A 17,813-nucleotide genomic window follows, 5' to 3' on the forward strand; every position below is an offset into this window, starting at 1 on the left:
AATATGTGCTCTTATTTCCTATGCGGATTTCGATATTACTTCAAATGATCGATAACCTCCAGATAACAATAAATATCGATTTGTAGCTTCGTTTTTGGGGATCTTTTAGCAGTTATCAGAGCTACAGACGCCAATGTGGGCTATCGTTTATCAAATGGACATTACTTTAATTGTAAATTATCGATAAATATCGAAATCCAGCCAGATATAATCCAGATTTTGGATAGATATACAGTTATTTCAAAACGATCGGACTTTAGACACCGAAGTTATTTGTAAACAATGATCACAACGTTTGGGACGACGGATAACTCCTAGACTAGAGGGCTCTAGCTTATATAATATTGGACTTACCGCCCTGCGGGGACAGCGTAGTAAAGTTGTAGACGGCCGTGGTGGAGCCGGCGTTGTTGTGGGCGGTGACCTTGAGCTGATATTTGGTGCCCGGCACCAGATCGCTGACCGTGTAAATGCGTTCGGTGGGCGGAATATGATTGGAGACGACATTCCAGGTGGAACGGCCATACACGCGTGACTCGATCATAAAGTAGAGTATGCCGCAGCCGCCATCGCCCCAGGAGTCGAGCCAACAGGTGACGCTCGTCGAGTTGTTCGTTATCATCTGCGAGTGCTTGGGCTGGACGGGGGAATTGCCCTTGGTGTAGGAGTTGACAATGTCGCAGGGCAGCCCGGTGCCGATCTTGTTGTAGGCGGTTATATAGAGCTGATAGCGTGTGCCGCACCACAAATTGCTGAGCAGATGCGAATTGGTCTTGGCATCCACCTGCAGCTCCTCCCAGTCACCGTTGTCGCGCTTGTAGTTGATGACATAGCCCAGAATGGGACTGCCGCCATGGCTATTGTCCAGCCACTCCAGATGCAGGCTGTCCGTGTAGCTGCTAACCACCGTTAGATTGGGCGCCTCGGGCGGCACCTTGACCACAATATTGTAGACGATCTCATCCTTGCCCCAGGTATTCTCCACGCTGCACGTATAGTTGCCCGCATCGCTGGCCTGGCATTCGCGCAAATAGAGCGTGCCGTTCTTGGCGATTGTTTTGCGGGCGCTCGTCTCCATGTTGTGCCCGTCCTGGCGCCAAATGGTCACAGGCGCCGGAGCGCCCACCTTACGACACGGCAGCTCCAGATGCTCCTTCCAGGGCGTCACGATGCGCTGGCTAAAGGAGACAATGCGTGCGGGCACCTTGTTGTTCGGCGGCACCGTCACCACCTGTGTCTTCTCGCCCTCGCCCATCTTGGTGGATGCAGTCAGCCAGAACTGATAGGTGGCCGACTCCTGCGTGCGCACCGTCTCGTGCATTTCCACATAGGGTCCCAGCAGGCGCTTGTGTGTGCCCTCCTCGCGGCCACCCTCCAGCATGGACATGTAGAACGTGTAGCCAGTCTGCAAAATGATGCTGAGATAATTGGCGGAGAGTTTTTGCAAATCGACTACTTACGATGTCACCGTTGGGCAGATCGGGCGGCAGCCAGGATATTATGATTTTGGTGCTCGACGCGGGTATCGCCTTGATTGCTTGCGGCGCCGAGGGCACTACAGGAGAAAAAAAAAAGGGGGACGGGGGGGCAGAAAACATATAAATAAAAGCAATTGCAATGGCAAAGCGAAGCGCACAAATCAAAAAGAAAAAAAAAAAATAAGAGAAAATATATATGTATATAAAAAATGCGCTGCATGAAATTGCAAAACGAGGCGACGACGTTGACGACCCAGCGAGAAAGGATTGAGGGAGGATTGCCTGGCATAGGATTGCCTCGTCCTGCCACGCCTCGTTCTGGTCGTCTGTTCTGTGCGTTCATTGAACCGCCGCCCACTTACCATCCTCATGGGTGCGGCAATAAAATGGTTTGGTTTTCATGCCATCGCCCACTTTGGTGTAAGCCAATACCCAAACCGTGTAGTTTGTATATTTGCGCAGATTCTCAATGGTGACGTATTGATTTGTTGACTTGACAACCTCCGGCTCCGTTTCTGTGCGGGAACAACAAGAACAAGAAGAACAACAATTAGCGCTGATTGGAAATATGAAGATGCTGCAAACGAGCGGCTAATTAAATGGAAAATCTCACAGAAAATGGGTTATTAGTACGTCAGTTAAAGAGAGGGAGCGGGGGGGGGGGGGGGGGTGTGTGTGTGGAGAGGGGGCAGAAGCTATTCGAACTGAAACTGGAGCAGCAGTTATTCAAATTTGAAAACTTTAAAGGGAACATAACTTTAATATTTAATTGGAATTTTGGATAAATCCTAAAATTGAACTTCATAATTTTAACAATTGCGTTTCTTTCGACAAAATTTGGTAAAATCCTAAAAGGATATACAAGGGGCAATAGATTGTGTTCAGGCTGAAGACATACGTCCGTATGGAAGCGGTTGTTCAAGTAGTTATAATTTATATATAATGCTGATTTTGGCGACCTTTCTTTATCTAAGAACCAGTTAAATATTTACATATAATTTACAGAGAAAGGTCGAAAGAGTAGGCTAGTTTAATATAATTATAAGATATAATTTATGTATATTTTTAGATGCGCTCTTTTAGATTGAAATTTCAATTGAAATTTTCCTCAAAGTCTCTGGCAATTATTTAATTATATTTAATCTATAAGAAGTCAAGTTTAGCTTCCCGAAATAACAAGAATTTAATGAAATTAAGGAATTTAAAAAATTGCCTTACGATTCCAATTTTCTAATTATTCACGTTCTATAAACCAGGTCCTTGTTTAAATTTTATATTTATAATATCAAGTTTTTAACTATTTTTTTTCAACTTATATTTGACAATCGCGCCCGTTGTGCTGAAAATATTGCAAGACATAAATATTTTCGTTCACAAAATGCGGGCTAAATTTAAATTTATTATTTAGTTTTTTTTTTTCAAATAGTGTATAGTTAAGGTGAGAGTTTGGCAGCGGGTTGGGTTTATAGTAACAGATAAAATGCAGTTTAGGGTTTGAACCAGTTCGCCTTAAAAGCCAGCTCGCAGCTTTGGACTTTACTCAACAACTTTCAGCTTGAAATTTAAATTGAAATACTTATTTTCCAAATGAGCAAATAAAATGCGGTTTAGGGTTTGAACCGGCTTGGCCATACTTGGCTTTTACAACTTTCCGATTTTAATTGAAATAGAAATAGTTTATTTTGCGCATTAACAGCAAAATTGTTGAACAAATTTTGAAAAATGTGTAAATAATATTTAATTAGCTGTTTTTCTGCCCAATTACAGATTGAAATTCCAATTGAATTTTGCGGGTTAATGGGCTAATGGCATTGCATAATTGCTCTGAAATGCCCAATCCCAATGCCGCTCAAGTAATTTGCGAGCCAAACAATTCGCTGCCCAGGGACAGACGCACACACGGACAGACAGTGGGGGCGGGGTGGACTTACCGTAAAGCTCATCGACCGATATGTAAAACACTTTGTAGCCCTTGATTTTGCCATTTTGTCCGTCAATATCCGGCGGTGACCAGGTGATATAAATCGATGTGGAGCCAAGCACATCGCATTGCGGCGACTCTGGCGGCGACGAGGGCACTGCGAGAGACAGAAAGAGGGATGGAAAGAGAAGTGAGAAGTGAACGAGAGCAGGGTAAGGGCACTCGCATTGAGAGTTTATTAAACGTTTTGCCCGGCTCCGGCAAGCAGACGGCGCCAGAGCTGGAGTTGGGCTCAGTTTTTGTGCACGGGCAATTAACAAATCCAATCAATGTGTGCCGGCAGACAGGGAGGGCACCATGTTTGTGGGTAGTAAAAAGGGGATAGTCTATAGATCCATTTACCATCCTCCATTGTTTGGACAGCAATTTCCTTGCTGGGCGGTCCGCTGCCCTGGCTGGTGTAGGCCTGGACAATCACATGGTATTGGGTGAACTTGTTGAGATTCGTGAGCACCGTCTCGCCACCGAAATGGGAGCGCACCTCGACCGTCTTGAAGCTGAAGCCCTGCGTTGGATTCACCTCCTTGTCCTCGGGCGTCAATGACATCTGATAGCCCACATAGTAGCCCAGCAGAATGCCATTCCAATGGTCACGTTCCGGTGCATCCCATGTGACAGATATTTCCGTTGAGCTCTTGGCCTCGGCGCGCACCTGCAACGGCGGACCGGAGGGCACCTCCTCCAGCGTGGTTACCTGCACCACCTCCGAGTACTCGGAGGCGCCCAGCTTATTCTCCGCCGACATGCGTATGTGATAGGCCTTCGCCGGACGCAGCTGCTGTATGTTGACCACAGTCTGAGCTCCGCCTATGTCAATGTGCTCCGCATTCTGCCAGATGTCTGCAGGGGGAAAGGCATGTCTGTTGAGTGGAACAGCCACGCCCAGTTGTGTGTGGTTGGACTCACCTGAGATTTGCTTGTAGTAGATGTGATACTGCTCGATGGGACTGTTGCCGGCAAAAGGCTGGCTCCAGGTTAGCTGCAGGCTGCGCGACTGCTGCGAATTGATGCGCAGATTCTTCGGCTGCTCCGGCACCTCCTGCACGATTAGCTGTATGGACATCTCGTCCTGTGAACCAGCACCATATGACAGATTTAGTTAGTTAGTTAAACACACGGCAGCTGCTGCTGACGCTCTATTTAAGTGTCTGGACAGGTCTAAAGCTGAAGCAGCGCCAGTTGCAGCCGGCCCATTTAAATGGCCATAAATTAGGGCCAACAACTGTTGCCAGCAACTGGACAGCAATGAGTCGACATTTTTGGAGCGTGGAGCAACAACAGTCTGGCCAAAAAGTTTGCGCCCAGCATTTGCTCCAAAGCGCACAGAGGTGTGTATTTGAATATGTGTGTGTGTGTGTGTGTGTGTGTGTGTGATGTGGTATGTGTGGTGTATGGTGAGTGGTGTATGTGTGTGATGTGTGGTGTATGTGTGCATGTGGTGTGTGTGTGTGTGTGTGTAGAGTGTGTTGTGCTTAGGTTCTAGGGCTGGCTTTTATAAATGATCGTTCAGCTTTTGAGTCACAGCAAGCTTAACAAAAATCTTAAAAGCTTTTCTTAAGCTTTATGCGAAGTTTACTTTATTTAAAAAACTCAAATTTAGTTAAGCCAAATAAGCTTAAAGCTTAACTTTGCTATTGATTAGCAGGAAATACGAGAAAACCTGCCGGATCGGATCAATAGGAATGATCGCTAAGAAATGTTGTTTATATACACTTTTGTACAGGGTATTTTAATTTTGTCATGAAATGGTTAACGCATAGAAGGATTTATCACCGATCCCATAAAGTATATAAATTCTAGATTAGCAACATAAATTCATGTCCGTTCATCCCTTCGTCACTTTATCCGTCTGTCCTTTCATCCGTCTGTCCGACCATCTGATTCTTTTCTAGTCTCTCAGTTTTAAGGCTAAATTCTTGAAACTTTGCAAAGGTCCCCTTTTCTGTTGCAGGCAGTACACATGCCGGATCGGACTACTATATTATTATATATCAAAATTGAAGTACTTATAAGCTTTACCATGTGCCTTACCTCTAAGCCAAAGCCTATCAACAATGAGCTACTAATTTTTATCATTAAGGATGATATTATATTATGATATCATATAGGATTAATTTTTACTATGACATCATATTATTGATATGAAAAACTGTTCTCTTTTCTAGATTCCCACAACAAACTGAGCAAAGGAAAGCTCACAAATATCTACAAATATCTGCAAAGCTGTAAGTCCTATGTCTATAAGGGTATTTAGTATTCGGCCTGCCGAATTTAGCCAGCCCTTCTTTCTAGTTTAGAGCTGCATAAAAACCCACCAAATATAATCAAATATTCTAAATGTAACTTAAGGAACCACAAAACTTCTGATTGCTTTTTGTGCCCGGGTTGTGGTTAAGTTGTGAGTGTTAGTGTTAGTGTTAGTGTTAGTGTTAGTGTTAGTGTTAGTGTTAGTGTGTGTGTTGTGTGTGTGGCACAAAAGTGTCAGCATGCACTTACCTGTCCAAATGCATTGTTGGCATGACAGATATAAATGCCTGTATCCTGGCGATATGTGTGCGAAATGCCCAATTCGGAGACCATGCCGTCGTCGAGCACTTGATCTCTTATTGTGTAGCTGTGTGTATATCAAAGTGTGTGTGTGTGTGTGTGATTTATATGCAAGTAAATGCATTTAAGAGATACAAGATACACATACGTCGACATGCAAACGTTGGCGTTGGCGAGATACGGATACGTGCACGTTTACGTTTACGGACACAGATGCAGATGCAGATACACAGATACAGATGCAGATACACAGATACGGATACACAGATACGGATACGTGTTTGCGCAACGTGAGCGACGCAATGCAATTTTATAACAATGTTTTTCACGTTGCAGCAGTTGTTATTGTTGTTTGTGTGTGTTGACAAAGACGAAGACGAACGAGGCCAACACGCACACGCACACACATAGGCATACATCAGGCATGTGTGTGTGTGTGTGTGTGTGTGTGTGTGTGTGGGAATAAATAAATAAAACGCGTGTTTGGTTTTTGGGCAGCAGTTCCATGACGACGACGACGACGACGAGGGGCAGTGGGCGTTGCAGGAGAAAGCCGGAAATACACATACATTAAAATAGTTTATAGTGGAAAATACTTATGCAACTAAAATGGGAACAGCTTTTAGGTCTGCTCCGAAATAAAAATGCAAATGCTAAAACCTTGATTACACTGAGCTGCAGTTAACAATGATTTTTTTTCTTTTTTCTTTTTGGGCATAACTGAATGGAGTTGAATGCCAGTCGAGAGGCCCAGTCGAGCCATATTGACAGCTGGTAAATTGAATTTGCGAACGGGTCTAAGAATCAGAGCTCTCAGCTCTCTGTCTCCGCCCACTTGGCTATTTGCACAGCTCTTTTAATTAAAAGCAATTTGCAGCTTGCAATTCGACTTGCGAATTGATTTTGAAAATGTTCAAAACAGTCCGGCGCACTTGAATAGGGTCAGTATAATAAACAAATGACTTGATGTGTAGAAAGAACATAATTAATCGCATTAAAATTGTTCGTATAAGTTAAATAATTTATTATTTTCATTAATTAATAAAAAGTGTGGCGCTTGCAATCGACGTGCGAATTGATTTGCTAACACTCCGAGCCACTTGTTTAGGGTCAGTGAAATAAACAAATTATCCGAAGTAAATAAAGGATAACAAAAAGAATTTTATAAATTTTTTTTATGAAATTATTTGCTATTTGAATTTATTAATTAATACAAAATTAAAATAAATTTTAGTTCAGGGCCCCACAAATGTCATGCTGTACCTATTCAAGTGTCGCGCGTTGTTAAATCCCATAGACTGGCTTTTAAGTGTGAAAGAGAGCGGGATTTGGGTTGGGGGTGGGAATTGTAGGTGGTTTGGTAAACGAGACTTACCGTGAATCGAGCGACTCGTCAAGATACTGTTGCGTTGCCTGGATTTTCCATTTGAAGTCAATTGGATTGTCGCCCTGCACATTGCACTGCACGTGCACCTGTTTGCCCTTGGCCACAGAGATTTGTTTCGTTTTCGTTGGAAAATGGGCGGGCACTGTTATTGGGAAAGGTGTCATAAATAACCGTACGTAACCGACAGGTATTCCATACGCACCATTGACTTTAAGGAAAATCACCTTGCTGACGCCGGACCCAATGTTGTTCTTGGCCTCGCAGAGAAAGTGTCCCTGTGACTCCTTGCTGATCTTCTTGAAGTAGATGGTGCCATTGGGAAAGAGCTGCACGCTCGGCTCGTACAAGAAATCCTTGTACTCCCCGGGCGTTGGCCCGATAGCCTTCTTCCATGTTATAGTCGGCTTCGGATAGCCGGCGGACTGACAGTGCACGAGCACATCTGTGCCAGACTGTGCGCTCGAATCCTTTGGCTCGAGTATCCATTTGGGCGGCACATTCACTGTCAGCGGCACCGTAAATCTCTCCGTGCCCGCCACATTGCTGGCTATGCACGTATAGTTGCCGGAATGATCCGAGGCAATGTGCTCGATGACCAGACTGGCCGAGTACTCGTCCAGGCGGCGAAACACCTCATTGCTGCAGTCGGATTTTGGATTGTGTGTGTATGTTAAGTGAAAACTGTATTGGCATTTGCTACACTCAGCGAAAAAAGGTGCTCAAAATTCAATCATGCGCGAGTTATCACAGTACTTATTTTTAGAATATTCTTAAATTGAGTATAGAATATCGGGGCTTCAAAATAAACCCAAAAACCGGAGTTTGTGTAGTTGAAAAAGAAAAGCTATACGAATTGAGCGAGGCATTGGGCCAAACTTTTCTCTCTTGAAGCAACAAGCATACAAATTTTGTGCACAACTGAAGAAATTTTCAACATGTTCAGATTTGAGCATACATGACTCTTTTTCGCTGAGTGTAGCCATTGATGTGTGTGTCTGTCTGTGTGTGTTTGTGTGTGTGTTGGGTGCTTACCCTGTGCCTATAAGCGGCTTGCCATTGCGCTCCCATCGAAAGCTGACCGGCAAATCGCCCTCGAGTATCTGGCAGGATATGGCCTCCCGCATGCCCTCGCGCAGCATATTCGTCATGGCCTGAATGGGCATGATTTTTGGTGGCACTGCAAGTGGCAAGTGTGGACAGAGCATAAACATACATTCAACATATCATTAGGCAACCAAAAGCAAAATACATGAAAAGAGAAACTCATAACAATTGCCAAGTTGGCTTAAGCACAAAAGCCATACTGATTATCAAGGCGTGTGGGCGTGGGTGTGGGCATCCATGGCGCTTAGCAACAGCTGCTGCACTGATAACAGCAGCTGCGGCAGAGACACAAGAGTCAATGACTTCATTGTGGCACGCCCCCACCGAGAACGTGCCCCACGCTCTACTGTGCTCTGTGTGCATGTGCATTAAAAAGTGCTGGCAGGCTGCAAATAGTTGCTGCGGCTGTCGCTGCATAGTTTTGTTGCCAGTCTAATTGGAATAGTTTCAATGTAGTTGTTCTTGTTGTTGTTGCAGCAACTTTCTAATTTGAATATTGGCACAGCAACAAACATGGTCTCTCTCTCTCTCTATCCGAAGACAACATCGCATATTACTTACCCAACGCATAGAAACTTACCCAAGACTTGGATCTCGACGTTCCGCCTGGATGTCTGCTTCTGCTTGTTTTGGGCCATGCACGTGTACGTGCCCGCATCCTCCAGTCGCTGCAGCTGTTCAATAATTAAGGTGCCATTGTTATAGGCTCGCTGTCGTCGATTTATGGGCAGGGTTTGGCCATCTTTTTTTCGTGCAAGCCATGAAAATAATATGAAATGAAGAAAAGCCGAAACTTCCGGCAATTAATTTCACTCACATAAAACAAACTTGCGCAATTTATGACTGGCTATTTATAATCTTTTATTTATTTGTTTTGCGCGCAAACGTTCAAAAATATTGTATATAGCCAACAAAAAGCTGAAATATGAGTGGAGTAGGGATATTCCATATATTGTTTTTTTTTTTGGCCTGAAACTCTTTTTTTTTTCGAATATCTGTGTGGAATTGCATTCAAGATGTGCCGCGCCTTTATTCTGCTAAGTTTCACGTGGGCGGGAAATGGGTGGAAAGTAAAACTTGTAGAAAAAAGATGTCTTTTTGGACTTTAGTTTAGTCAAAATAAAAACGTTGAGCTCTAGAAAGGGTATTTGCTAGCCCGGAAAAAAATATCACAATTTTATTTCGCTTTAAAAAAAATGCGAACGCAGAACGAGCTGCATTCATTTCCGTAGTTTTAATAATAATATTCATTGATATGCGCAATAACAAACATGAGAGTTTTAATACCAAGCCGAAAGGCAAACGCAAACAAAGATGAAAACGGGCCGAAGCGGAATTAAAGTATTGAATTTAATGGACTTAATAATACGAGCAGCAGCGCGACGGTACACAACAAATATAAAAGGAAACAAAGTAAAATAAATAAATTGCTTACCGCGCTCCCAGTGTATTTTATCGATGGGATAACCAGCCACAGGACATTTAACAATCAAATCAGAGCCAGAGATTCCCGTTATTTTTGGCATTTCCCGTATGTAAGGCAGTCCATAGATGTTCACTTTGGCGCTATGCGAGACCCTGCGGCGATATAAAAAACATACACAACTCATAACTAACATTTATGGGGTGGCTGGCAAAGGGGGGCTGGGCAGCAGAGGGAGAAAAAACTGCAAGCCGATGGATGTTGGAGTGTGTGTGGGGGGGGGGGGGGTGTTTGGGGGACAACATTTGTACACAGTTGCCGCAGCTAAAAAGCCTGACTCGGCAAATTGTTTGAATTTTATGTCGCTTTTGCCTGCAAACAATGCGGTTCCATTGTTCTTATACCCTATGCTAGCCCAGAGTAAGGGTACACAGCATATGTTGCCTATTGCATGCATTTGGTACTCATATCACATGGGGTTTGTTAAGTCTTCATATATGTGAGTTGAAGAAACAAGACTCAAGTTTGCAGTCGGATATGAACCGGCGATTTTGACCAAACCCATTCGAACTCGAATAACAATTCTGAGTTTTAACCTAGACATAGTTATAAGTATTTTCTTCAAAATTGTACTATTTAAAATTATCATAAACCTTTCTTTTGTACTCGATCTGACTGAAAGTTGCACCCATTTCAACAGACTTTCGTATGAACTCGCACTTTGGGGATAAGCCACTATCCTAGGTGGAAAATTGGTTGTGTTCTCTTTTGCCAAACGCAGACCAAGCAAGCGGCCCGCTACGCTGCATATTTAAGAAAAAGAAAAGTATTTTCAAATATCGCCCTACTATGTGATTCTCATGAATTTAAGTAAGACACGCCAGCGTTGACAATAAAAGTTGTACCTTCAGTAATCGAAGCGTTTATCTCCTAGCTTTGAAGAAAACAACTATTCCACCAAAATTTTATTATTACACACATTACAGGGCATCCGTGAGTCGTGCAAAAAGTTAAGCTGCATTACATTTCTTTATATATTTTTTCTAGGCTATGCCACAATTAAATTTATGATTTAGCATGGAAATATTTTTTAAGCCCCTATCAGACAGCACAGGTTTTTATATTAAACTGCTTGTGTGGGTGTGTGGGTGTATATGTGCATGTGTGTGTGTGTCTGTGTGTGTATTTTATTTATGGAACTACAGCGACTCACTTGCCAATCGCGTTCTGCGCCGTGCAGGAGTACTCGCCGCCATCCTCCTCCTTGACATTTGAGATATTCACATGGCTGATGACATCGTCGTGTATGGTAACATATTGACCCACTAAAAAGCGAGAACTGTCTGGTATCTAGATGGGGTAGAAGAAGTACAAGAACATATATCAAATATAGTTAACAAAAAATATAAAAGCTGTATATTTGGCAATTAGACGAGAAAGGAAATTCTTCGTTTCAGCGAGTGAGAAAATTCTGAAGAAAAGCAGCAGAAAAACTATAAAAAATTCATGTAAATCGAATTGATTGAAATTGCATCAAATTTACACTAGGCTTAGGAGTGTGAGAGGGCAACGGGAGGCAAGGCAAGCGCTTGCTCTTGCTGTGGATGGAAAAAGAAAATGGAAATTTATGCAAATAAACGAAACAAATCCTTGAAAATGCGCCATGGACCATGCCAAGAACTACACAGCACAGTACAGCATAAAAAAAAAGAATGCTTGAAATGAAAGTAAAATAAAAAGAAAAATCAAGTGCAGGAAAAGCAAAGCAAAGCAAAAGCCATGGGGTGTGCGAGCTGGTGGGCGAATTTTTAGGGTAGAACTATGCTGGAAAAAGAAGAAGAAAAAAATAGCTGTTCACGCTTTTCGTGAACATTTGTGCATATTCTTGGGTGTGCGTGTGTGTGTGGCACAGGCAACTCCATCATCATCAACTTGCATGTGACGATAGCTGCGGAAAAGGAAACGCTGCCTGCATTTCCGCTTGCGCCTGATGCTGCTAAGTAAGTGCTCAGTACGTGTGTGAACTTTGGCCCAAGCAATCCCCCGCGTGCCTCCTCTCCTACTCTTGCTTTCTCTCGCTCTCGCTCGCTCTCCGTCAAGATGGCAAAACTGTGGGGCCCTACTTACCGGAAATCCGTCCAAAGACCATGTAAATTGCGGCAGTGGATTTCCGGTGGCAACGCATTTCAATGATACCGTTGGACCCGGCTGCAGTGTTTGCTCCGAAAACCAATAAAGCAGTTCCGGCGAAGCATCTAAAATAGTCAGAGATAAAGATAGTGATACGGTTACGGATACTATAGCATATATTTAGTACTTAAGGCTCTCTCTCTCTCTCTCAGTGTGTGTGGGCGTGTGAGGGTCGGGGATGGACTTAAACCTTATGTTGCTTAGCTTACAGCTGGTTAGAGTATTTCATAAATGAAAGCGCTTTGAGGTGTGTTTGAGTGTGTGTGTGGGTGTGCGTAGCAGCAGTTTATGTAATACATTTCATGTGAAGTATTACCTTAACATTGGGACGAATATTATGCGATTTGTGCAACGTATCAGCGGCCTGACGAACAACTAGTGGCAGTGGAGAAAGAAGGGCAGGGGGGGGGGGGTTTTAGGGGGTAAGTAGATATGTATGTACGTAGATGTATATATGTAGATGTATGTGCTTCTATATGTATGTATGCAGGCTTGCATACATACAAACAAACATGCATACATATGTATACAAACATGCTGACACATATATATGCAGACATGCACATAAACATATTTGTGTGTATTCATATATTTATACATACGTTTATGTATATATGTGTATGTATGTACATATGTATTTATGTATGTTAAATGTGTATATGAATGTATGCATGTATATATTTATGTATGGATGTGTATACGTATGTAGATGTCCAGACATGTATTCATTCATGTACGCATGCATGCATGTCTGCATATATACAAAACAAACATGCATACATGTATGTAGAAACTGGTATATATATGCAAAAATCAAAACCTCGCCCAAAAAATCTTTGGACTTCCATTTACACCGCCTTAGCGTGCATCTTCTTCACAGGTTACTACAGTGAACATTTCCGCCATCCGTCAGTCAATTAGTCAGTCAGTCAGGACAAACAGTTTTATATACAAAGATAGCAAGTATACATATCCCTAAATTAAACAAAATTTAATTGCATTAAAAAATCCAATTAAATCTAAAACATAAATCGAGCCGCATAAAAACCCAACCCACGCAATCGACTAAATGGAAAAGCCGAGATTTTTCCAGCTGCTGATTTGAAGTGCATTTGCACAGACCCAAGCTGACATGGTATGCATTTCACAGATTCTGCTTCTATTTATTTATATGCGCTGCTTGGAGCTGTATTTTGTGCGATTTTTCAGCAGCTGATTTGAAGTGCATATCCCAGCAGACGCAATCTCATATAACATTTTCTCCTGCCATTTATATTTATTTAGATATGTTGTACCCTTTGCTTGCAATCAAAATCAGATTGGGAAAATGCTTTCTCGCATTTGCTTTGACTTTGACCTTAGGAGCGCAGCGGAAAATGCATTTGACAAGCGAGCAAATGTTATCCAGCTGATGAAAATTGTATCAATTTCCGCCCAACGACAGCGACACAAGAATTTCGCCACTGTACGAAGACGACATTGCCAGTTATAAGCTGCCATATTTATTTGTGTGTGTGTGTGTGTGTGGCACACACATATCCGACCGCACACACGCACACATAGAGAGATGCACACACACAGACAGCGAGGCACACACAGTTGACACAATTGCTGCCATATCCGGCCGCTTAATGGCGCTCCGTTGGATGCCGGCGCAATTTTGTGGTTGGGCCTTGCGCCGCACAGCAGCAGCAGCTGTGTGTGTGTGTGTGTGAGTGTGTGTGCTGGGGGTGTAAGCAAGCCAATAATATATCGAAATCAATTTCCGCTTGTGCCTAAAAGCAAATCAGAAACGTTGCCAAAGCCGCCAAAAGCGACAAAGCGCGAATCTGAACCGCCTGCTGCCTAGTTGAGTGTGTGTGTGTATGTGGGTACGTGTGTGTGTTTGTTTTGGCCCCAAGCTACTGAATGTAACGATGTGCTTGGCTCTAGACGCAGCTAAGCGTGTATGCTTTGGTTTTTAGTGAATGTGGTTATTAGAGATGCACAACATTTAGCAGTCACAGTGACAACAGTAACTGTTACTTTTAAATAATATTATTGACTGTTAATATTGCTAACATTAATATTTGCTTTGATATATGTTTAACATCATATTTTATCAAATATTATCGGAACTCAGTTTGGGACTGGAACTGTTTGAATTTCAGTTGATCACAACCCTGACTGTCACACTTAATATCGGAACTGCGACTGCCATTGTTGCTATCGGAACTGTGACAAATATGGAAACTGTGATTCTCACTGTTAATATAGAAATTGCGAATGGAAACTGTTATTGCGAATGTCTTTGTAAATGTCGGAACTATGACTTCCACTAATGATATTGGAATTGTTACTGGAACTATGACTTTCTCGGTTAATACTGTAACTGTGACTGTCACAGTAAATATCGCAACTGCTGCTGTTACTCTTGATAGTGATTCGGGTTTATTTTTTCGTGAGTCACAGCGATTCAGTCAGGCACTCGGATATTGCACAACACTGGTGGCTAGAATTTTAGTGCTGCTAATAAAATGAAGTTGCCAGCCTGCGTTTTATTGCTGCTGCGCGTTGTTCTTGCTGTTGTTGGTGCTTTTGTTGTTGTCGCAAAATGCGAGCAATTTGCTAAATTAGAAATTAATGAAATGCAATTATGACAAACATTTATTTGTGCGGTTTTTTCGGTCATCAAGCGATGGTTATTTCGCTTTTGATTTGAGCCAGTAAATTGGCAACACTCAGGCAGGGGCAGGGGGGGGGGGGGGAGAGGAAGAGTGTGTGTGTGTGTTTGTCTGTGTGCGGCGAAAAGTGCGCCCATTCATGGTCATGGAAGCGTTAATTTATGACAAACGAAAATGGGCTTTGTGGCTATTTAATTTATATATGTGCTGTGACAATAATATTACTCATACGCCACGACTTACCGCCCAGCTGAAGCTCAGCAGTTGATTGGATTTGCTCCCATTCGTTGGACACAAAGCACTGATACATGCCCGGATCATCCTTTTGCACCTTCTTAATGATTAATCGCGCCGGATCCGTGAGTATCTGCAATTGTTATTTGGTTAGTTGGGGTTTGGGGCAATGCGATGGGAGGCACCCACCTCAAGGCGATTGTCGCGCAATATGGGCTTGCCGTCGTGCAGCCAGTTGACATCGTGCACGGGATGGCCAGAGACAATGCATTGGAATTGTGCATCTTTGTCCACATCAACGGTCTGCACCTGCGGCTGCAGATGTGCGGTCAACGGAGCTGTGTGCAAATCGAAAGGTTCGACTCAAAACCAGTTAGCATAGCATACGAATGTGGACCAGGCCCTGGGCCGGATACGAACCTGTCACCGTGAGCGACACTTGGATGGTCTCCTCGCCCGCCGTATTATTGACCCAGCACAGATATTTGCCGCTGTCCTCGAGACGGGCCTGCAATGGCATAAATCAATGGCAATCATAATATTTGGCTTTCATTTTGCAGGCGAACTGTATAGGCAAAGGGGCTGGGAGGGGGGATTTATGGATAGATACCTTGGTGATTTTCAAGAGACCCGCAGATACAATGGTTATGCGTTCGCTGAGCTGCAACGGCAGCAGCTGTTCGTTCTCCTCCTTGAACCAACTGAAAGATACAAACGAAAAGATACGCAGATACTTTAAGCAGACGAGCCGAACAAAGGGCCAGCAATTGATTTATTTCATTAAAGTTGAACGTTTCTTTGTTGTCTTCATCAAATTAATATGTCGATTGCATTATCAATAAAAATTGCCCACTGTGGCCCACATGATTGCCGCTTGTTGAGCGAATCCCAGCAGCTCGAGAATGCATTCAACGATTTTCAATAGTATTGCAAAATGATTACCGCACTTCAATAAGTGCGGACCGTCGGCTGTTTGGCTGTTTGGCTGACGGGCTGAAGGGGTTAATGTTAATAAAAAATAAGCATATAAAGTGTTGCAGTTGAATGGACGCCGAGTGCGGATCAGGACGAAAGGTCGTCCTGCAATCAGAATTGCATTTCGATTGCCTTATTTAACGAGTATTTATGATAAACTCTGCCTATTGAGGGTATGCCCAATGGCTGTTAAAGCTCGTGCAACATGCAATAATGTGGGCCTTCAGAGGCAGGACAATTTCTCTGGGCTATTTTTGAATGAACTTTTAGATCTTCTGCTCTAAGTTTTCAAAGCTCTTTATTTTTATATGACTAATTATAAGCTTATTTTATTCAAAATTTATCGCAAAGCTCATTGAAATCATTAAGAAAAATATTCTCTATCTTTCTCGGTCTCTCCTTCTGTCTTACTCTATTTCTATCTCTCTCTCCTTCTCATTAATATGTATGCAAATTAACAAGTGTTTCGAAAATTTTCCAATTAAAGAGCATTTCCACTTCGTTATGTACGTTGTGGAATATGCATTCGATTTTCATATTTTTCTTTATTATTTTTAATTTGAATGCTGTAAAAATATCAATTGCGAAAATCAACAACAGCGAAATGCATTTCGCAAGCGCGTGCCATAATCTGTTTGATGCTGCAAGGACGCCTGAACCCTGGCCCCTGCCACGCCCCCAAAATACAGCAATACGAATTCTGTTGCATTTTTAATCAAGTTATTGATTTTAATTTGGCTTTAATTGCACTTGAGTGCGCATCGCATCTTATGGTATGTGCGGCGCGGCGCGTGGCACGTTGCAAATTGCAAATTGCAGGTTGCATATGCGAATGCCTGGGCATTTTGTCTTAATTAAAATCATGGGTGAAATGCGTCAAGCAACTTGGCCAGATGCTGCAATATAATCGAAATATATATACATATAAGCCAGGCAACAGGAACAAAAGGTGCGCGGGCGCCAAAAACTATGCAATAAAAACTGATTTCCCAGAATATTTCTATGCCAACCGAAGACGACGCGAACCGCAACCGCGTCATGCAACATGGCAAATATTTAAACATTTATGAGCAGCGGCGAGAAGCAGCACCGCGGGACAACCAGGCAGGATACGGACCTTGCAACGAAACAATGCAGCTGCAACGGCAGCAGCAGAGCGCAGAGCACAGAACAAAAGTTGTCGCCTCGCTGGCTACCAATTGCTGTTGTTGTCGCTTGTGTTGTTGTTGTTGTTATTGCTGTTGTTGTTGCTGTGGTCGTCTTGGTCTTGGTCGTCGCTCAGCAGGCGACATCAAATAGCAAACAAAACGAGAAAGCAGCCATATTTTCGACATACCGAATTATTTATGCCCTAACAAACATATAGTTAGAAATATTTCCATATGCCACAATCTCAATTCCGACCGATTGACGTCTTTATAAGATATATTTACATATCGGAACTGCAAGCTCCAAAACTGAAAATATTTCAAGCCGTGAATAAATTCATATACAAAGTGCGGGCTAGAATATCAAGTATAGATTCTTCTTTTAGATATCAGACGCCTAAAAAGCAAATAAATTCTTCAAACGATAGGGTATATATAGCTATAGGATATGGTAGTTCGATCCGCTTACATTTATATAATGTTTGCAGCTAAAAAATTAATCTGTTGATGTGAGTTCTTTAAGAATATCTGTGCTTAGTTTAGTCGAATAACTTTAGGAAATTAAGGGACTGCTGAGGTCCTTTTATATCAATCAGGACTATATTTACAATCAGTCTCTTGATCAGTCTCAGATAAATGTTACATAGTCAGTCAGGTAAGTCTAGAATTAGAATACCCTCTGA

The 17,813-nt window shown here is 42.7% G+C and overlaps 1 protein-coding gene across 7 annotated transcripts in view; it reads right to left on the minus strand.

Annotated features, from left to right (window-relative positions):
* Positions 1-17,813, minus strand: part of Dscam4 (Down syndrome cell adhesion molecule 4) — a 53,402-nt gene that overhangs the window by 3,805 nt on the left and 31,784 nt on the right. For 6 of the 7 annotated variants that reach the window (XM_032434456.2, XM_070207776.1, XM_015175468.3 and 3 more), the window contains exons 9-26: positions 15,618-15,708; positions 15,428-15,515; positions 15,197-15,345; positions 15,017-15,140; positions 12,048-12,175; positions 11,134-11,270; positions 9,933-10,075; positions 9,078-9,239; positions 8,426-8,570; positions 7,596-8,032; positions 7,382-7,535; positions 5,956-6,073; positions 4,366-4,528; positions 3,802-4,299; positions 3,410-3,556; positions 1,841-1,993; positions 1,461-1,555; positions 355-1,405 (exon numbers count right to left, since the gene is read on the minus strand). In XM_032434456.2, coding sequence (XP_032290347.1) covers positions 355-1,405; positions 1,461-1,555; positions 1,841-1,993; positions 3,410-3,556; positions 3,802-4,299; positions 4,366-4,528; positions 5,956-6,073; positions 7,382-7,535; positions 7,596-8,032; positions 8,426-8,570; positions 9,078-9,239; positions 9,933-10,075; positions 11,134-11,270; positions 12,048-12,175; positions 15,017-15,140; positions 15,197-15,345; positions 15,428-15,515; positions 15,618-15,708 — 3,983 coding nt within the window. Of the gene's footprint in view, positions 1-354; positions 1,406-1,460; positions 1,556-1,840; positions 1,994-3,409; positions 3,557-3,801; positions 4,529-5,955; positions 6,074-7,381; positions 7,536-7,595; positions 8,033-8,425; positions 8,571-9,077; positions 9,240-9,932; positions 10,076-11,133; positions 11,271-12,047; positions 12,176-15,016; positions 15,141-15,196; positions 15,346-15,427; positions 15,516-15,617; positions 15,709-17,813 lie in introns of all 7 variants that reach the window. The other variant, XM_032434459.2, reaches the window with a different exon arrangement.

Source organism: Drosophila virilis, chromosome 3 (genome assembly GCF_030788295.1).
Source record: "Drosophila virilis strain 15010-1051.87 chromosome 3, Dvir_AGI_RSII-ME, whole genome shotgun sequence".
NCBI classification, from domain to species: domain Eukaryota; kingdom Metazoa; phylum Arthropoda; class Insecta; order Diptera; family Drosophilidae; genus Drosophila; species Drosophila virilis.